This window comes from Hyperolius riggenbachi, chromosome 10 (assembly GCF_040937935.1).
Source record: "Hyperolius riggenbachi isolate aHypRig1 chromosome 10, aHypRig1.pri, whole genome shotgun sequence".
NCBI classification, from domain to species: Eukaryota; Metazoa; Chordata; class Amphibia; order Anura; family Hyperoliidae; genus Hyperolius; species Hyperolius riggenbachi.
The window spans coordinates 271,122,595-271,144,995 of NC_090655.1; the positions used below are offsets into that span (position 1 = coordinate 271,122,595).

General features: G+C 48.9%; 1 protein-coding gene across 1 annotated transcript; it reads right to left on the reverse strand.

The window, feature by feature from the left end:
* Nucleotides 1–646: 646 nt before the first annotated feature.
* Nucleotides 647–21,638, reverse strand: LOC137535390 (zinc finger protein 271-like). The gene is made up of 7 exons (XM_068257219.1): nt 21,572–21,638; nt 20,098–20,217; nt 19,076–19,210; nt 18,867–18,990; nt 18,373–18,470; nt 17,531–18,266; nt 647–2,737 (listed from the first exon to the last, which is right to left on the reverse strand). Exons 2-7 carry the CDS (start codon nt 20,191–20,193, stop codon nt 1,131–1,133), a joined length of 2,796 nt encoding a protein of 931 aa, XP_068113320.1. The 5' UTR covers nt 20,194–20,217; nt 21,572–21,638; the 3' UTR covers nt 647–1,130.
* Nucleotides 21,639–22,401: the final 763 nt, after the last annotated feature.

The window sequence follows — 22,401 nt, forward strand, 5'->3', positions numbered from 1 at the left end:
CTGGGGCACTATTCTGGGGCACTATACTAGTTATACTGGGGCACAATACTGGCTATACTGGGGCACTATACTGGCTATACTGGGGTACTATACTGGCTATACTGGGGCACTATTCTGGCTATACTGGGGCACTATACTGGGGCACTATACTGGCTATACTGGGGCACTATACTGAGGCAACTAAACTCCCTACACTGGGGCAACTATGCCAGCTATGCAGCCGCACCCCAGCCCCCCCCCCCCCCCCCCCCCATAGCGGCACTGTCCACTAGGTCGCGCAAACAACAATTTACCCACCGCGCGCGCGCGCGCGCCGTTCCCCGGAGAAAAATTTGGTCAGACAGTGTTCCCCGGGCCGGAAAAGGTTGGGAAACACTGCCCTAAAAGACTGGCAGCTGTAATTGCAGCACAAGGTGGTTCTACAAAGTATTAACTCAGGGGGCTGAATAATTACGCACACCCCACATTGCAGTTATTGATTTGTAAAAAAATGTTTGGAATAATGTATGATTTTCGTTCCACTTCCCACATGTACACCACTTTGTATTGGTCTTTCACATGGAATTCCAATAAAATTGATTCATGTTTGTAGCAGTAATGTGACAAAATGTGGAAAACCTCAAGGGGGCCAAATACTTTTGCAAGCCACTGTGTGTGTGTGTGCGTGCGTGCGTGTATATGTCCCATTCATTGATCTCTGGGCTAACGGGCGGCAGGGGGTGTAGGGGCGGGAACGAGAGCACAGGGGCAGTAATATGTAAATCTACGCCCCTGGAGCTAAGATGAAGTCTGCAGGGGCATAGATATACTGTACCTATACATTGAGTGGTTAAGCACCAAGTAAACTCTCAACAGATGCACAACATATGGGAGAGCGTTCAACCAGCCAATGCTCCAACCTGGAAAATGCCTGATGTACGCCAGGGACCAACGCTTACAAATGCCTGCAAACGCATGCAACCTCTTGAGGAGTCGATGGAGTTTGATATAGACAGAGTAGCAACAATCCAATGCACTGAGCAGCAGGAAAGAGTCCTCACAATTCAGAGTAAAAATGCTGCCATGTGCACTTTTCAAGAAGTAAAACAAACATTAGTAAAGAACACTTATGGCCAAAACATTTCCCACACTCAACACAAATGTCTCACAAGCAGTGATTTACGTGCAAAACCTTTCCCACACTTAGCACATGAATAGGGCTTCTCACCAGTGTGAGATCTCTCATGCACGACAAGAGTTTCTTTCTTCCCAAAACGTTTCCCACACTCAGCACATGAGTAGGGCTTCTCACCAGTATGAGATCTCTCATGTCTCACAAGTTGTGATTTCTGCCCAAAACATTTCCCACACTCAGCACATGAATAGGGCTTCTCACCAGTGTGAGATCTCTCATGTACAACAAGCGATCCCTTTTCTCCAAAACATTTCCCACACTCAGCACATGAATAGGGCTTCTCACCAGTGTGAGTTCTCTCATGTATGAGGAGATGTACTTTCTGCCCAAAACATTTCCCACATTCAGCACATGAATAGGGCTTCTCACCAGTGTGAGATCTCTCATGTCTCACAAGCTTTGTTTTCTCTCCAAAACATTTCCCACACTCAGCACACGAATAAGGCTTCATACCAGTGTGAGATCTCTCATGTCTGACAAGCTTTGTTTTCTCTCCAAAACATTTCCCACACTCAGCACATGAATAGGGCTTCTCACCAGTGTGTGATCTCTCATGTATGACAAGTTCTAATTTCTGCCTAAAACATTTCCCACACTCAGCACATGAATAAGGCTTCTCCCCAGTGTGAGATCTTTCATGTCTGACAAGTTCTGCTTTCCTTACAAAACATTTCCCACACTCACCACATGAATAGGGCTTCTCACCAGTGTGAGTTCTCTTATGAATGACTAAGTGCGATTTCCCTGCAAAACATTTCCCACACTCAGCACATAAATAAGGCTTCTCACCAGTGTGAGATCTCTCGTGCATGACAAGTTCTGATTTCCGCCCAAAACATTTACCACACTCAGCACATGAATAGGGCTTCTCACCAGTGTGAGTTCTCTTATGAATGACTAAGTGCGATTTCCCTGCAAAACATTTCCCACACTCAGCACATGAATAAGGCTTCTCACCAGTGTGAGATCTCTCATGCATGACAAGTTCTGATTTCCGTCCAAAACATTTACCACACTCAGCACATGTATAGGGCTTCTCACCAGTGTGAGCTCTCTTGTGTGTGATAAGGTTTGATTTCTGTCCAAAACATTTCCCACACTCAGCACATGAATAGGTCTTCACACCAGTGTGCGATCTCTCATGTTTGACAAGGTCTGATTTCTGCCCAAAATATTTCCCACACTCAGCACCTGAATCAGGCTTCTCACCAGTGTGAGATCTCTCATGTCTGACAAGAACTGATTTATGCCCAAAACATTTCCCACACTCAGCACATGAATACGGCTTCTCACCAGTGTGAGATCTCTCATGACTGACAAGATGTGATTTCCATACAAAACATTTCCCACATGTGGAACAGGTATAAGACCCTCCAGAAGGAGGAGAGCTGTGCTGGGTATGAGGCTCCTCAGGGTTAGACAGGTGAGGGGAGTCTGGGGGAATATTTGGGGTCACCAGGACATCTGCAAGAGACTCTTGTCCAATGTCATCACCATCCGTTGTACAGTCTGTGGATACAGAGAGACGAGCCTCTGAGAGGTTCCTGATGCCGGGACTCCACCCTGCAAATAGAGAAACACCATCACTTCCTGTTAGAGAATTCTGAGGGGAGGAACAATTATCATTAGGGATGGTCAGTGAGCTGCTGATAATTCTAAAGTAATGCAAAGATGATGCAGATCGGAAATGGGCCAAATGCAGCATCTGTGTAACTCTGCATACAATTAGCATATAATTAGCACCATCTCAAAGTTATTGGAAGGACCATCGCTAGTTATCACCAGAAGGTTGTGCTGATAACAGGCCACCAATCACATGACAATAGCTTTGCATGCACATTTTATGTGTCTTGGAATTTGGACAATGAAATACATTTCCTGAGAAATGTGATTAGTGGCATACAATTTGCATGACATTTGCATACAAGTACAGAGTTGTATGCATCACATTGCCCATCTCTACACAAAGTATTGGCCATACATTGAAGAGCAGTAAATTGTAGAGCTTGATGAGAAAATGGAAGCAATGTGTTACTCCTGTGACAACAGACCTATATGTACTTATAGCAAGAAATCTGTGTTATGTTTGCAGAGCAATGTGGTGTCACTTACACTTTCTTATTACCGCTCTATCCTCGTGTCACTCATATTCCCCTTGTAATGTCCCTTTATCTCTCTCTTGTCCCCAATTGTGCAAATAAAGATACTGTGATATTACACAACACTAAATTATAGGAGCTGCGAGGTGGAGGAATTATCCATTTATGTTACAGAGACCCAAAACTACTAATATTTCTGTATCTGAATATCCTCTGCCCTCCCCCCTCCACACACACTTATTTCAGTGACTCCTCTGCCCCTCCACACACACACATTTCAGTGACTCCTCTGCCCCTCCCCCTCCACACACTTATTTCAGTGACTCCTCTGCCCCTCCCCCTCCACACACACTTATTTCAGTGACTCCTCTGCCCCTCCCCCTCCCTACACACACTTATTTCAGTGACTCCTCTGCCCCTCCACCTTCCACACACTTATTCCAGTGACTCCTCTGCCCCTCCACCTTCCACACACACTTATTTCAGTGACTCCTCTGCCCCTCCCCCCTACACACACTTATTTCAGTGACTCCTCTGCCCCTCCACCTTCCACACACACTTATATCAGTGCCTCCTCTACCCCTCCCCCCTTCACACACACTTATGTCAGTGCCTCCTCTGCCCCTCCACACACACTTATTTCAGTGCCTCCTCTGCCCCTCCCCCTCCACACACTTATAGCAGTGCCTCCTCTGCCACTCCCCCCTCCACACACTTATTTAAGTGACTCCTCTACCCCTCCCCCCTCCGCAGACACTTATTTCAGTGCCTCCTCTGCCCCTCCCCCCTCCACACACACACACACTTATTTCAGTGACTCATCTGCTCCTCCCCCTCCTCCACACACTTATATCAGTGCCTCCTCTGCCCCTCCCCCCTCCACACACACTTATATCAGTGCCTCCTCTGCCCCTCCCCGCTCCATACAATCTTCCTCTGCCCCTCCCCCTCCACACATAATTATTTCAGTGCCTCCTCTGCCCCTCACCCCTTCACACACACTAATTTCAGTGCCTCCTCTGCCCCTCCCCCTCCACAGACACTTATTTCAGTGCCTCCTCTGCCCCTCCCCCTCCACACACACTTATTTCAGTGACTCCTCTGCCCCTCCCCCTCCACACACTTATTTCAGTGACTCCTCTGCCCCTCCCCCTCCACACACTTATTTCAGTGCCTCCTCTGCCCCTTCCCCTTCACACATACTTATTTCAGTGCCTCCTCTGCCCCTCCACACACACTTATTTCAGTGCCTTCTCTGCCCCTTCCCCTCCCCCCCACACACACACTTATATCAGTGCCTCCTCTGCCCCTCCCCCTCCACACACACTTATTCCAGTGACTCCTCTACCCCTCCACCTTCCACACACACTTATATCAGTGCCTCCTCTACCCCTCCCCCCTTCACACATACTTATTTCAGTGCCTCCTCTGCCCCTCCACACACACTTATTTCAGTGCCTTCTCTGCCCCTTCCCCTCCCCCCCACACACACACTTATATCAGTGCCTCCTCTGCCCCTTCCCCCTCCACATACACTTATTTCAGTGCCTCCTCTGCCCTTCCACACAAACTTATATCAGTGCCTCTTCTGCCCTCCACACACACTTATTTCAGTGCCTCCTCTGCCCCTCCCCTCCACACATGCTTATTTCAGTGACTTCTCTGCCCCTCCACTCCACACACACTAATTTCAGTGACTCCTCTGCCCCTCCCCTCCACACACTTATTTCAGTGACTCCTCTGCCCCTCCCCCTCCACACACACTTATTTCAGTGCCTCCTCTGCCCCTCACCCCTCCACACACACTTATTTAAGTGACTCCTCTACCCCTCCCCCCTGCGCAGACACTTATTTCAGTGCCTCCTCTGCCCCTCCCCCCTCCACACACACTTATTTCAGTGCCTCCTCTGCCCTCCCCCCTCCATACACACTCCTCTGCCACTCCTCCTCCACACACACTTATTTCAGTGCCTCCTCTGCCCCTCCCCCTCCACACACACTTATTTCAGTGCTTCCTCTGCCCCCCCCCCCCCCCACACACACACACACACACTTATTTCAGTGACTCATCTGCTCCTCCCCCTCCTCCACACACTTATATCAGTGCCTCCTCTGCCCCTCCCCACTCCATACACACTCCTCTGCCCCTCCCCCTCCACACATAATTATTTCAGTGCCTCCTCTGCCCCTCACCCCTTCACACACCCTAATTTCAGTGCCTCCTCTGCCCCTTCCCCTCCACATACACTTATTTCAGTGCCTCCTCTGCCCCTCCCCCTCCACACACACTTATTTCAGTGCCCCTTCTACCCCTCCCCCTCCACACACACTTATTTCAGTGACTCATCTGCTCCTCGCCCCTCCTCCACACACTTATATCAGTGCCTCCTCTGCCCTCCCCCCTCCACACATAATTATTTCAGTGCCTCCTCTGCCCCTCACCCCTTCACACACACTTACTTCAGTGCCTCCTCTGCCCCTTCCCCCTCCACACACACTTATTTCAGTGCCTCCTCTGCCCCTCCCCTCTCCACACACACTTATTTCAGTGCCTCCTCTGCCCCTCCCCTCTCCACACACACTTATTTCAGTGCCTCCTCTGCCCCTCCCCCTCCACACACACTTATTTCAGTGCCTCCTCTGCCCCTCCCCCCTCCACACACACTTATTTCAGTGCCTCCTCTGCCCCTCCCCCTCCACACACACTTATTTCAGTGCCTCCTCTGCCCCTCCCCCTCCACACACACTTATTTCAGTGCCTCCTCTGCCCCTCCCCCTCCACACACACTTATTTCAGTGCCTCCTCTGCCCCTCCCCTCTCCACACACACTTTTTTCAGTGCCTCCTCTGCCCCTCCCCCTCCACACACACTTATTTCAGTGCCTCCTCTGCCCCTCCCCCTCCACACACACTTATTTCAGTGCCTCCTCTGCCCCTCCACACACACTTATTTCAGCGACTCCTCTGCCCCTCCCCCTCCACACACACTCCTCTGCCCCTCCCCCTCCACACACACACTTATTTCAGTGCCTCCTCTGCCCCTTCCCCCCTCCACATACACTTATTTCAGTGCCTCCTCTGCCCCTCCCCCTCCCCACACACTTATTTCAGTGCCTCCTCTGCCCCTTCCCCCCTCCACATACACTTATTTCAGTGCCTCCTCTGCCCCTCCCCCTCCACACACACTTATTTCAGTGCCTTCTCTGCCCCTTCCCCTCCCCCCCACACACACACTTATATCAGTGCCTCCTCTGCCCCTTCCCCCTCCACATACACTTATTTCAGTGCCTCCTCTGCCCTTCCACACAAACTTATATCAGTGCCTCTTCTGCCCTCCACACACACTTATTTCAGTGCCTCCTCTGCCCCTCCCCTCCACACATGCTTATTTCAGTGACTTCTCTGCCCCTCCACTCCACACACACTAATTTCAGTGACTCCTCTGCCCCTCCCCTCCACACACTTATTTCAGTGACTCCTCTGCCCCTCCCCCTCCACACACACTTATTTCAGTGCCTCCTCTGCCCCTCACCCCTCCACACACACTTATTTAAGTGACTCCTCTACCCCTCCCCCCTGCGCAGACACTTATTTCAGTGCCTCCTCTGCCCCTCCCCCCTCCACACACACTTATTTCAGTGCCTCCTCTGCCCTCCCCCCTCCATACACACTCCTCTGCCACTCCTCCTCCACACACACTTATTTCAGTGCCTCCTCTGCCCCTCCCCCTCCACACACACTTATTTCAGTGCTTCCTCTGCCCCCCCCCCCCCCACACACACACACACACACTTATTTCAGTGACTCATCTGCTCCTCCCCCTCCTCCACACACTTATATCAGTGCCTCCTCTGCCCCTCCCCACTCCATACACACTCCTCTGCCCCTCCCCCTCCACACATAATTATTTCAGTGCCTCCTCTGCCCCTCACCCCTTCACACACCCTAATTTCAGTGCCTCCTCTGCCCCTTCCCCTCCACATACACTTATTTCAGTGCCTCCTCTGCCCCTCCCCCTCCACACACACTTATTTCAGTGCCCCTTCTACCCCTCCCCCTCCACACACACTTATTTCAGTGACTCATCTGCTCCTCGCCCCTCCTCCACACACTTATATCAGTGCCTCCTCTGCCCTCCCCCCCTCCACACATAATTATTTCAGTGCCTCCTCTGCCCCTCACCCCTTCACACACACTTACTTCAGTGCCTCCTCTGCCCCTTCCCCCTCCACACACACTTATTTCAGTGCCTCCTCTGCCCCTCCCCTCTCCACACACACTTATTTCAGTGCCTCCTCTGCCCCTCCCCTCTCCACACACACTTATTTCAGTGCCTCCTCTGCCCCTCCCCCTCCACACACACTTATTTCAGTGCCTCCTCTGCCCCTCCCCCCTCCACACACACTTATTTCAGTGCCTCCTCTGCCCCTCCCCCTCCACACACACTTATTTCAGTGCCTCCTCTGCCCCTCCCCCTCCACACACACTTATTTCAGTGCCTCCTCTGCCCCTCCCCCTCCACACACACTTATTTCAGTGCCTCCTCTGCCCCTCCCCTCTCCACACACACTTTTTTCAGTGCCTCCTCTGCCCCTCCCCCTCCACACACACTTATTTCAGTGCCTCCTCTGCCCCTCCCCCTCCACACACACTTATTTCAGTGCCTCCTCTGCCCCTCCACACACACTTATTTCAGCGACTCCTCTGCCCCTCCCCCTCCACACACACTCCTCTGCCCCTCCCCCTCCACACACACACTTATTTCAGTGCCTCCTCTGCCCCTTCCCCCCTCCACATACACTTATTTCAGTGCCTCCTCTGCCCCTCCCCCTCCCCACACACTTATTTCAGTGACTCATCTGCTCCTCCCCCCTCCTCCACACACTTATATCAGTGCCTCCTCTGCCCTCCCCCCTCCACACATAATTATTTCAGTGCCTCCTCTGCCCCTCCCTTCTCCACACACACTCCCTTGCCCCTCCCCCTCCACACACACTTATTTCAGTGACTCCTCTGCTCCTCCCCCCTCCACACACACTTATATCAGTGCCTCCTCTGCCCCTCCCCCCTCCACACACACTTATATCAGTGCCTCCTCTGCCCCTCCCCCCTCCACACACACTTATTTCAGTGACTCCTCTACCCCTTCCCCTTCCACATACACTTATATCAGTGACTCCTCTGCCCCTCCACACACACACTTCTATCAGTGCCTCCTCTGCCCCTCCCCCCTCCACACACACTTATATCAGTGCCTCCTCTGCCCCTCCCCCCTCCACACACACTTATTTCAGTGCCTCCTCTGCCTCTGCCCCTCCCCCTCCACAGACACTTATTTCAGTGCCTCCTCTGCCTCTGCCCCTTCCCCCCTCCACTTATATCAGTGCCTCCTCTGCCCCTCCCCCTCCACATACACTTATATCAGTGACTCCTCTGCCCCTCCCCCCTCCAAACACACTTATATCAGTGCCTCCTCTGTACCTGTGTGAAGCCCACTTATAGTGGGTTGCAAAAGTATTCGGCCCCCTTAAAGTTTTCCGCATTTTGTCACATTAATGCCACAAACAAGAATCAATTTTATTGGAATTTCACATGAAAGACCAATACAAAGTGGTGTACACGTGAGAAGTGGAATGAAAATCATACATAATTGCAAACATTTTTTACAAATAAATAACTGCAAAGTGGGGTGTGCATAATTATTCAGCCCCCTTCCGTCTGAGTGCAGTCAGTTGCCCATAGCCATTGCCTGATGAGTGCTAATGACTAAATAGAGTGCACCAGTGTGTAATCTAATGTCAGTACAAATACAGCTGCTCTGTGACAGCCTCAGATGTTGTCTAAGAGAATATTGGGAGCAACAACACCATGAAGTCCAAAGAACACACCAGACAGGTCAAGGATCAAGTTATTGAGAAATGTAAAGCAGGCTTAGGCTACAAAACAATTTCCAAAGCCTTGAAGATCCCACAGAGCACTGTCCATCCACCTAAACTCACAGGCTGAGCAAGGAGAGCGCTGATCAGAAATGCAGTCAAGAGGTTTATTGTGACTCTGGACCAGCTGCAGAGATCTACAGCTCAGGTGGGAGACTCTGTCCATAGGACAACTATTAGTCGTGCACTGTACAAAGTTGGCCTTTATGGAAGAGTGGCAATAAGAAAGCCAATGTTAACAGAAAAAGCATAAGAAGTCCCGTTTGCAGTTTGCCACAAGCCATGTGGGGGACACAGCAAACATGTGGAAGAAGGTGCTCTGGTCAGATGAGACCAAAACTGAACTTTTTGGCCAAAATGCAAAACGCTATGTGTGGCGAAAACCTAACACTGCACATCACTCTGAACACACCATTCCCACTGTCAAATATGGTGGTGGCAGCATCATGCTCGGGGGGTGCTTCTCTTCAGCAGCGACAGGGAAGCTGGTCAGAGTTGATGGGAAGATGGATGGAGTCAAATACAGGGCAAACTTGGAAGAAAACCTCTTGGAGTCTGCAAAAGACTTGAGACTGGGGCAGAGGTTAACCTTTCAGCAGGACAATGACCCTAAACATAAAGCCAGGGCAACATGGAATGGTTTAAAACAAAACATATCCATGTGTTTAGAATGGCCCAGTCAAAGTCCAGATCTGAATCCAATCGGGAATCTGTGGCAAGATCTGAAAACTGCTGTTCACAAACACTGTCCATCTAATCTGACTGAGCTTGAGCTGTTTTGCAAAGAAGAATGGGCAAGGATTTCAGTTTCTAGATGTGCAAAGCTGGTAGAGACATACCCTAAAAGACTGGCAGCTGTAATTGCAGCAAAAGGTGGTTCTACAAAGTACTGACTCAGGGGGCCGAATAATTACGCACACCCCACTTTGCAGTTATTTATTTGTAAAAAAAAGTTTGGAATCATGTATGATTTTCGTTCCAATTCTCACGTGTACACCACTTTGTGTTGGTCTTTCACATGGAATTCCAATAAAATTGATTCATGTTTTTGGCAGTAATGTGACAAAATGTGGAAAACTTCAAGGGGGCTGAATACTTTTGCAAGCCACTGTAAATGCCCCCCTGTGTGAATGTCAGGCTTTCTACCCCTGTTAAAGAAAACCTTATTTTGTGTGATGATGTCACACAGGTTCTGCCATAAGAAGCTCTTACGCTGGTTCACATTTGAGCTGGAACATAAATTTGCCTTCTCAAAACAAAATGTCACTTAATAAGAAAAAATAGACGGGCACTGCACTGCTGGGGTTTCTCCATGGGATATACATCTCAAAAAATAGGAATATCAGGAGGGTTGACCTTAGGCAGGAAATACTAGAGGTCTTTCGTGCTCAAAACTGGTGTATCAACATGCTTCATATAAAAAAAGAGGTGGAAAGGAAAGAGTAGTTTGGCACATGCATTCCTCTTAAAAAAGCTTTATTTTACAGGCTTTCAAAAATGACATTTCAATCCTATGGATAAAAAGGTTGCATATAAAAAAATCCTACCAGGTTCTTCAAGCGCTGTGGGGTGTGGTGGGAGCAGTGATGGGCCTGACGACCGTTTCGCTCACTGAGCATCCTCAGAGGCTCTCTGCACGCTGCGGCATCCATTCCTGGATAACTTTATAGGGAAGTCCTCCCTTCTGCTTACGCGCTACTTCACCGCCACACGCCTAGTATCCCGGCTGGCCGTCGCTTACCCGACGTCATGCCGGAACCAGGAGTTCGTGCGTTCCACCGTGACTTCCTAGTGCCGAGGGAAAAAGCAATCTTCTCCACTCGCACTACCAAAAAAACTATATTGATCAAAACAAAATGTATTTGTGATTATTCAAGTTGGAGGGAGCATATGACTCTCCCACAATGCATCACTGCTGAATATGCAAATCATCCCTTTGTTGTCTATGAAAGCTAAACACACCCAGACCGATAAAAATGCAATAATATGTCAGCTTGCTATAGCTGTAAGGGGCAACAAAGGGACACTTTGCATATCCAGCAGTGGCGCCTCAAATGCTCACTCCAACAAATAATCATAAATACCTTCTGTATTAAATGAACACTTTCAAAGTTTAAGTTTTTTCTAAAGCCCTTTAGCAGTTTGAAGAGACTTAAGGTGACATCAGGCGACTTGGCGGTCAATCGACCATCCAATTTGATTATTATAATTTATATTACATATAATTATTATAATCGAATTGGATGAAAATCCGTGCCGCCAGGTGCATGCCCAACCGACAAAGCAACCAATCTCAGGATGGAAATTGGTTGCATGGTCGATTGCGCATGCCGTAAGATGTCAGGCCGAAGGTAGTTGGTCGGGTGGGTGGCGGCACGGCGGCGATTTCTGTAACGAGCGACGAGACGACGAAACCCCCACTGCTACCGACACAATGTATAAATGTGTCCGCCTCCTCCCCTCAGTGTGTGCATTTATACGTTACCTGTCCTTTAGCAGCCCCCGTGCGGTGTCTGTAACCTCCGGGCGGCTCTCCATATATGCTACTGCCGCATAGTGTGTGACGTCAGACGCTATGTGCAAGTGGCGTGTATGGAGGCTGCTACAGGACAGGTAACGTATAAATACGCACACCAGGCACATTGTACATTGGCGGCAGCGCAGTGCAGTCTCAGCCGATTCCCTGAAGATTTCATGCTGAAATCGGACGAGAATCAGCCTGTAGTGTATGGGCAGACTGAACAAAAATCAAATTTATCTCTAAACAGATTCAATTATAGATGAATTTGTCTCTCTGTCGAATCTGCCCATAATCGTTAGGTCTAATGGGCAACTTTAGTAATGTCAGATAGTGGAAGTAAAACAAAACATCCATCAGCTTATCAGACCTTGCATAGTGCTGAATAGAGCGCAGGAGATTTGGGCACAGCCGGCACCACCATAGATCGTAATAGGAATTACGGCTATAGTGAGCAACTTCGGCACCGTCAGAAGACAGAGCTGAAGTTACTTCTAAAACCGCAATTCGGCCTCCAGCAAGAGCTAGAAGAGTTGTGCAGCAGCAGGATAAGCCATATACCGGCTGTATCCTGCGCCCAAGTCTCCCGGCGGCGAATTAATATGTATGCCCTACAGAAGGAGCTACATAGCACTGAATAACACAGAACAGTGTCTGCAAGCTATCTCTCTGTCCATCAGAAGCACAACTCTCCCTACACTGAATCCAGGCACACAGCTTTCCCTACACTGACTCCAGGCACACAGCTACACAGCACTGAATAACACAGAACACTGTCAGCAAGCTATCTCTCTGTCCCTCAATCAGCAGCACAGCTCTCCCTACACTGACTGAAGGCACACAGCTACAGAGCACTGAATACCACAGAACAGTGTCAGCCAGCTATCTCTATCTGTCCCTCAGCAGCACAGCTCTCCCTACACTGACTGAAGGCACACAGCTACACAGCACTGAATAACACAGAACACTGTCAGCAAGCTATCTCTCTGTCCCTCAATCAGCAGCACAGCTCTCCCTACACTAACTACAGGCACACAGCTACACAGCACTGAATAACACAGAACAGTGCCAGCAAGCTATCTCTCTGTCCCTCAATCAGCAGCACAGCTCTCCCTACACTGACTACAGGCACACAGCTACACAGCACTGGAGTACATAGAACACTGTCAGCAAGCTATCTCTGTCCCTCAATCAGCAGCATAGCTCTCCCTACACTGAATCCAGGCACACAGCTACACAGCCCTGAATAACACAGAACTGCTATCTCTCTGTCCCTCAATCAGCAGCACAGCTCTCATTACACTGACTGAAGGCACACAGCTACACAGCACTGAATAACACAGAACACTGTCAACAAGCTATCTCTCTGTCCCCCAATCAGCAGCACAGCTCTCCCTACACTGACTCCAGGCACACAGCTACAGAGCACTGAATAACACAGAACTGCTATCTCTCTGTCCCTCAATCAGCAGCACAGCTCTCATTACACTGACTGAAGGCACACAGCTACGCTGTGTAGCTGTGTGCCTTCAGTCAGTGTAATGAGAGCTGTGCTGCTGATTGAGGGACAGAGATAGCTTGCTGACAGTGTTCTATGTACTCCAGTGCTGTGTAGCTGAATAACACAGAACACTGTCAGCAAGCTATCTCTCTGTCCCTCAATCAGCAGCACAGCTCTCCCTACACTGACTCCAGGCACACAGCTACATAGCACTGAATAACACAGAACAGTGTCTGCAAGCTATCTCTCTGTCCCTCAATCAGCAGCACAGCTTTCCCTACACTGACTGAAGGCACACAGCTACACAGCACTGAGTAACACAGATCACTGTCAGCAAGCTATCTCTCGCTGTCCCTCAATTAGCAGCACAGCTCTCCCTACACTGACTCCAGGCACACAGCTACACAGCACTGAATAACACAGAACACTGTCAGCAAGCTATCTCTCTGTCCCTCAATCAGCAGCACAGCTCTCCCTACACTGACTCCAGGCACACAGCTACACAGCACTGGATTACATAGAAAACACCTATCTCTATCTGTCCCTCAGTCAGCAGCACAGCTCTCCCTACACTGACTCTAGGCACACAGCTACACAGCACTGGATTCCATAGAGAACATCTATCTCTATCTGTCCCTCAGCAGCATAGCTCTCCCTACACTGACTCCAGTCTGACTGTAAAATAGCTGCCAGGTTTGTTTCTTTTACTGGCGTATTTGGCCCATATGGCAAAATGCTTAAAGGACATCCGAGGTGAAAATAAACTGATGAGAAAAACAACTGTATCTATCCTCAGTCTCCTAAAATGACATTTAGATATCCCACAGTTGTATTTTATATTTAAAGGAATACTATCGATGTATGCATTTATTTTTAAATGCTGTATGTTGTAGCACACATTAGGACAAGTACTAGGAGCAATTTGATACCTCACACAGCTGTTCCTCTCAGCTCTAAAATCCTCCGTCAGTTTTGGCGTCAGTGTTGGATACAAATGTATCTATATGCTGAGGGCTCCCAGAGGGCTAAGACCATTTCTGCACAGGGGAGTTGCTATCAACTCCTCAGTTTATAGTTTAATTGTCACCTTGCTGAAAGAATCTTATTGATATGGTGGTAAGGGGTTAAAGATTCTAGCAATGTGTGTTTATTATCTTTGCTTCTCTTGACTGATAAAGATACTAATAATGCTAATTGTAGACAGTGGTCTGCCCCTCTCAGCAGCTTGTAAAGTGGATGCAGCCTGGAGTGAATCACCTCAAGCAGGCAGCCAGTCTGAGTGTAAACACAGACTACTGTTATAGCTAGTTATATTCCAGCAATATTACAGCTCATTTAGTTACCTGTTACCACCTCAGATCAGCCTATTTCTCCTCATGTCTCCTGCATGCTGTGAGTGACACAGTGAAATATATTTGTGAGCTGTGTGACAGAGTAACCAAGCAGCTCAGGGTGATCCAAACTACTGTGAGCTGTGTGAGAAATGAATTTTTAAGCAGGGATAGCAAGAGAGAGACCTGGGTGAATAAATAAAGTGCCCCTAGCACTAGTGGTAATGTGTACTCTAATATAGAGTATTAAAAAAAAAAAGTCGTTTCAATCGATAGTATTCCTTTAAATCTAGTTCTTAAGTTTTTACTGTTTTATTGTCTCTGCTCAATGACATCTTCATTGAAGTATGCCAGAGCTCAAATCTATGAATTACTGATCCTTTTTATCTCTTTCCTGCTCTCAGAAGCCATTTACTGACAGGAAAATGTTTTATGGCTGTAATTACTTATCAGTGAGGGTTATGCTATAGTCTGACCCAGTGCCGACCCGGGCAGAAACCGTCACTTAATAACAAACAACTTCAGAATATTGTACTAGGGGAAAGACATGATATATAGGGTCTTAAGGACAGCCCTGTGCAGTACAGAGTAGGCCTGAAAGATAAATCGAATTTAAACCAAAATCACAATCACCAAGATCACAATTTCCGAATCGTCAAAGTGGCGAGTATTGCAATCAGGTAATTTCCAAATAGAGGAAGTTTGAAGAAGTGGCTTCAAATCTCCCCAAATTCCCAGCGCATGCAGCCCGCAGCATTGGTCATACCATCCACACGAGTCCAACGCTGTCCGTCCTCTATCGCCATCTGCTGGCTCTGGTGCTTGGCAAAACTCTGGGTTCCTGTATGTCACATGACATACAGGAAGTATTCCGTGCATTAGAGCCTGCAGGAGGCGAAGTGGACAGACGGGCATCGCTGGACTCGTGTTGGAAGCTATGTCTAGAACTGATGCAGCTTGGGGGACAGAGGAGGCACAGAGAGACACAGAGTGGGCACAGGAGACACAAATGGGGCAACAGAGAGACCCAGAGGAGGCATAAAGAGGCAAAGGGGGCACAAAGAGAGACGGGTACTGAGGGGGAACAAAGCTTGATTTCAAGGAAATCGTGAATCGAAATTTCAGACAGAAATCGCTCAATTAAATGTTTTCCTAAAATCGTTCAGGCCTAGTACAGAGATAAAAATGTTTGCTCGAGTAGCAACAGACAATATATCAATATTAAAGTAAAAACCTTCCGAACCGGGTTATGTGGGGGGTACTGGTGTGAGCTAGTGTTGGGCGAACAGTGTTCGCCACTGTTCGGGTTCTGCAGAACATCACCCTGTTCGGGTGATGTTCGCGTTCGGCCGAACACCTGATGGTGTTCGGCCTTTTAAGTTCGGGTTCGCCCCGAACTTCTAATGGCCGCCGAACAGGGCCGAACAGGGCCCCTGTTCGGCCGAACAGGGCCCTGTTCGGCCGAATACGGCCCCCCTATGGGGTCGCAGGCATAAGGGGGGAGCATGCCCCGATCGCGGGGGGGGGGTCGGAAATTCCCCCCACCCCCTCCGCTAGCGCTCCCCCCTCTGCCCGCTTCCCCATAACAAAGTTTCAAGAAGTACCTGCTGTGTCCGGTGGTAGTGTGGGTGGCTGGCAGTGGGCGGCACTATGCAGTGACTGAATGAGGAGGAGGAGTCCGGAGAGTGACGCGTTGAGGGAGGCCGGGCAGCGGGCGGTTCAGCACCCAGCCAGCCACCCACACTACCACCGGACACAGCAGGTACTTCTTGAAACTTTGTTATGGGGAAGTGGGCAGAGGGGGGAGCGCTAGCGGAGGGGGTGGGGGGAATTTCCGACCCCCCCCGCGATCGGGGCATGCTCCCCCCTTATGCCTGCGACCCCATAGGGCCCCCAAAAGCTGGATGTTCGGAAAGTTCGGGGTTCGGCCCGAACATGCCGAACATCTCGGCCATGTTCGGCGAACTTTCCCGAACCCGAACATCCAGGTGTTCGCCCATCACTAGTGTGAGCCACACTAGTGTGCTGGGGTCCTTGCTGATCCCCCACCTCCCCGTGTATACGTATCAGGGAGGGGTGTAGCTATCCAGCACACAGGTGGGACAAGGAGAGCGGAATACAACTGGGTGAGTATAGAAGTCCGAGGGGCAGAGCTATCAACCACCTCAGCTCCTGTGCAATACTACTCACAGCAGCTGCTCAATCAACATACTGGGAAAACCATACATAAAGTGCAAATATATACAGTGACACAACGGGGAGGTGGGGGATCAGCAAGGACCCCAGCACACCAGTACCCCCCACATAACCCAGTTGGGGAGGTTTTTACTTTAATATTGATATATTGCCTGTTGCTTCTTGAGCAAACATTTTTATCTCTGTACTGCACGGGGCTGTCCTTAGAAACCGTCACTTGCATACCTGATGTTTAACTTTTTCAGGCAGAGAAAGAAAAAAAGGTACACAGCCTAGTTATTTGTGCGCTCGGCTCTGTACATACACATGTCTAGCTCATCATGTCATATGTCACCTCGGTTGTCCTTTAATCATCCAGAAGCAGGAAAAAAGGGTCCAGAAGCCCTTTCAGAAAACAGCACCGTGAATTTATCGGGCACGAAAATGTTACATTCTTGCTGCTAATCAGACGCTTCGGGGAACCAATATGTACATTCCATGCCGCATATCGCAATCGCGGCTCTGTGGCAAAGGAAGGGGGGGGGGGTTTACAGTTTAGGGTGAATTTAGGGTTAGGCGACACAATGGGTGGGGGAGGGTCTTAGGGTTAGGCAGCACCGGGCGGGGGTCTCAGGCACCACCAGGGGAGGTTTCTGTGTGAGAGTAGGGTTCATTTTAGCCATAGTAAAATATCGCTAAATATTACAGTACAGTAAATATTACTGATATTTTACTATCTACTACATAACAGCAATACAGATACACATTTATTCTACATTTACTGCTGATTACTCACCTGTTCTGCCCTCTGTAACACTGTCCTCCTCTTTACTTGTCCCCATCATGTCATCCTCCTCCATAGACTGCTGATCACTCCTCACATATGTCTCTTCTTCTTCCTCTTGACTTGTCCCCATCATGCCACCCTCCTCCACAGACTTCTGATCACTCCTCACATATGTCTCCTCTTCTTCATCTTTATTTGCCCTCATCATGTCACTCTCCTCCACAGACTGCTGATCACTCCTCGCATACATCTCTTCTTCTAACTCTTGACTTGTCCCCATCATGCCACCCTCTTCCACAGACTTCTGATCACTTCTCACATACGTCTCTTCTTCCTCTTTACTTGTCCCTATCATGTCACTTTCCTCCATAGACTGCTGATTACTGTTCACATACATCTCTTCTTTTTCCTCTTTACTTGTCCCCATCATGTCACCCTCCTCCATAGACTGCTGATCACTCCTCACATACGTCTCTTCTTTTTCCTCTTTAATTGTCCCCAGCATGTCACCCTCCTCCACAGAATGCTGATCACTCCTCACATACGTCTCTTCTTCTTCCTCTTCAATTGTCCTCATCACGTCCCCCTCCTCCATAGACTGCTGATCACTACTCACATATGTCTCTTCTTCCTCTTCAATTGTCCTCATCATGTCACCCTCCTCTATAGACTGCTGATCACTCCTCACATATGTCTCTTTTTCTTCCTCTTTAACCACAGCACTTCCATGTATAAGTTCTCCACCCTAATAAAGTGAGAGATAATTTAAAATGTGAACACAGATAACAGCATATGCAGGAAGAAACAATGTCACACACCAGAAGTCTCTGGGGACCCTCAGCCCCACCTACCTGATAATCATGAAAGATGGTGTGATTTTCTTGTGGACAATCGTGGGAATAAAGAGGACCTGTACATCTCTCTGGTGGGTTTCTGATACTGGATACATCTGTAGGAAACACACACACTGACTGAATAAATTGGCCTTGATTCACAAAGCCGTGCTAATACATAGCAGGACCGTGCTATGCATTTAGCACACAATGTGATGCGTGTGAAGGTTTCCGCGCGGAAAGATTTACATCCGCGCGATCACAAGGATTGTTACACGGTAGTGCGCGCATTACCGCATGACAGCCCTCCTGATCGCGCGGACGTAAATCTTTCCACGCGGAAACCTTCACACGCATCACATTGCGTGCTAAATGCATAGCACGGTCCAGCTATGTATTAGCGCGGCTTTGTGAATCAAGGCCATTGTTTCTATGTGTATCAGATAATGGGAGGATGTAGGGGACCCTCCATACTGCTCTCTCCTTTACAAGAAATGAAAGTCTCCTCTTACCCGGTGATGTGAGGGGCGGCTGATTCTCCATCATGGTGTCCTTGTAGAAGTCCCTGTGTCCTTCTATATACTGCCACTCCTCCATGGAGAAATAGACGGTGATATCTTGACACCTCATAGCAACCTGACACACACAATGATACAGTCACTACCCAGACACACCCCTTGCTGTTACTGGATGATATCTCATAATTTCCAGCACTGCTCACCTCTCCTGTCAGTAGCTTCATCATTGTCCTGGTAACTTCTAGAATCTTCTGCTTGTTGTGTCCCTCAGATATCAGGAAGTGAGGTGGGGGCACCGTGATGATCACATGATCACCAAACTTCACTGGAGGAAGACTCTGTAAGGAAAGACCAACAATAATGTCACATGATGTCCCAGAATCCTACTCACCTCTCCAGTCAGTTAAGTGCAGGGACGGTACAACGTTATCTAGCACTAGATGCGGAGATTCGAATTGGCCCATTCCACCACCAAATGCACCCCCACAGTATAGGTAGCATATGTGCCCCTTATAAGTAGCCAGATGTGTTTCCAAGCATTAGGTAACCCCCTCCCGTGTTTAGATAGCCAAATGTGCCCCCAGTATTAAGCAAACACACACACACACACACACACACACACACACACACACACACACACACACACACACACACACACACACTATAGCAAGCCAAATGAGCCCCCATTATTAGGCAACCTCCCACTATAGCAAGCCAAATGAGCCCCCATTATTAGGCAGCCCCCCTTCCCAGTATAGCTAGCCAGATCAGCCCCCTAGTATTGGGCAGTCCACCCCCCAAGTTATATAGCCAGATGTGCCACCAGTATTAGACAGCCCCCCCCCCCCCCCCCCCAAAATGCAGAGTGGTGAGCAGAGCCTGCAGTGTTGCCTACTCACCTCACCGGGAACTCAGCGGTGTCAGACTCACAGCATCTCCTCTTTTCTCTCTAGTGATGAAAATAATAAGAGACACCACTAGAGGGAAACAGCAATGTCACAGGCTAGCAGCATTTTCTCTGAGTTCCTGGTGCAGTGAGGAGCAGGAATAAAAGCTTCACTCAAGACTCTGGGGCTGGGGGGGATTGGAGAGGACAAAGGTGCATCCTCAAGGCTGTGTGCTTAGAGGCTAATAAAGACCCTGCCTGTCTTTACCCGGACCTTGCTGTGTGTTTTATTGCTAGAGATAAGAATGACATCACGTGACCTCCCAGAATCCTCCTCACCTCTCTGGTCAGCAGGTAGATGATCTCCAGGGTGAGGTTGAATATCCTCTCGGTCATGTGACTCTGGTCCTCATCCATCCTCAGTGATGTGGTCATGTGATCTGTACAGGATGCTGCTGCCTTTTGATAGATAAATGGGTGTATTATCTAGGCTGTACAGTTGTCAATAGTGAAACTATCGGTACAAGACCCCCCCCCCCCCCCCCCCCCCAGCACTCCCCATTGCAGTCACTTATGGGTGGTAGGGCCATGCAGAGTATTGCAGGAGAGCACAATAAGCTGGTTTATAGCTACCTGTGCACTATACTCACAGCGTGCTGCAGTCCTGTCCTCCCTCTGCCTCCTCTCCAGCTGGCCATCTTTCCTCACATCCCCCCTCCCACTGTTACCATTCCTGTGCTGTTACAGCAGTGCTGGTAGTGGTAGATGGATGAGGATATGAGGACAGGCAGAGACTGAGGCTAATGGGAGCAGAGGACTGGAGCACACTGTGACAGCTAGCTATAAACCAATGTAAATCCTTCTTGTTACTACTCTGCATGGAGGTGGGGTAAGTAATGGAATGTGGACATAGTTATACTGGGGGGAAAATGGCATTACTGGGGTGGGGGACATTGCATATTGGAGGATGATGGCAATGCTGGGGGGCAACTCAGGGTGAACATGGCTATACTGGGAAAGAAATGGCATTACTGGGGTGTGGGACATTACTTACTGAGGGATAATGGCAATGCTGTGGGACACAGGGGAAGGCATGGCTATACTGGGAAAGAAATGGAATTACCGGGGTGGGGGACATTACATACTGGAGAATAATGGCAATGCTGGGGGACACAGGAGGGACATGGCTATACTGGGGAAGAAATGGAATTACTGGGGTGGGGGACATTACATACTGGAGAATAATGGCAATGCTGGGGGACACAGGAGGGACATGGCTATACTGGGGAAGAAATGGAATTACTGGGGTGGGGGACATTACATACTGGGGGATTAAGGCAATGCTGGGGACACAGGAGGGACATGGCTATACTAGGGAAGAAATGGAATTACTGGGGTGGGGGACATTACATACTGGGGGATAATGGCAATACAGGGGGACATGGATATACTTGGAAGTAAATGCCATTATTTGGAGGTGGGGGGGGGGGCATGGACATGACATACCAGAGGATAATGGCAATACTGGGGGAGACATGACTATACTTGGACAGATTGGCTTTGCTCTGTTATGTGACTGGTCTGAATTATGACGCGTAAAGTAAGATGCCAACCAAAATATATAGCAGATGTAGGGCAGACAACTAAAAACTGGCTAACAAGTCACAGCAGTTATATAAAAGTCTCTTGTGCGGTAATTACTTCAAGGGGGATGATCAGGATAGTGTCAGGTGTACTGTGACCTCCTCTGTAACAGTATGTCCACCCCGACCTCAATATCCTAAATATATCATTTAAAAACACACACAATCACCTCTTCCAACAATGTCTCCTCTCCTCGTCCTGCTATGTTTCATCACTTCCTGTGCTACATCACTTCCTTTTTTTTTTTTTTCTTCCTCTGTGCGTTCCACCTGGGAGAAGTGAGATTGCCATCTTGTGGTGAATTGGCTAACTGCAGACTGTTTGTGGAATCACCTGCACTCAACCATAAGGCAGCCATAAGAAGCAAGAACATGAAATCAAATTGTTAAAAAAGAGGAGGAAGAGATGAAATCACCTTCTTTCACAGAAAACCCTGAAGAATTAGATAAATAATACATTTTTAAATATGTTGGTGTAGGAGTTAGTGCTTTCGCCCCGCAGTGCTGGCAGGGCCGGATTTGTACTTTCCAGTGCCCTAGGCCTGCTGTCATCCACCGCCCCCCCACCACTGCCACCACTAAAAACATTCTGTTCAACCACTCTGACTAGCGATCATTGGTTTGAATGGGCTCATTTCAGTTGTGCTGCTCTGCCTCCCATTCAGCCAAGAATCAGAGGATGCTGTGTCTGCTCAATAATTCCTGCAATTTGCGCTCCTGCCCAAATGTACACAGCAGCCAATAGTGTTCTGGGCATGCATACTTGAGAAATGACGCTGATGTATGTACTTGTCAAGAATGCATAACACTGTACTGGCATTGGTTGCTGTGCACATCTGGGCAGGAGCAGAAAACTTGCGCAAGTCGCAAGTGGCCAGAGCATGCGCTGCTTCTTTGTCCTCTGTGCGACTCGCTGCAGTCAGAGCCACAAACAGGTGGCAGGGCAGCTCAATGGAGAGAAGCCCATTCAAAACAGAGAACAGGTATGTAGCAAACATCC

Excerpts from the sequence above, each read along its gene's own strand:
- LOC137535390 (XM_068257219.1), bottom strand. The coding sequence starts at position 20,193 with ATGACCACATCACTGAGGATGGATGAGGACCAGAGTCACATGACCGAG. Across the intron at positions 18,267-18,372 it reads CCATCTTTCATGATTATCAG|GGTGGAGAACTTATACATGG; the intron begins GTAGGTGGGGCT and ends TCACTTTATTAG. Across the intron at positions 2,738-17,530 it reads TGTTACAGAGGGCAGAACAG|GGTGGAGTCCCGGCATCAGG; the intron begins GTGAGTAATCAG and ends CTCTATTTGCAG.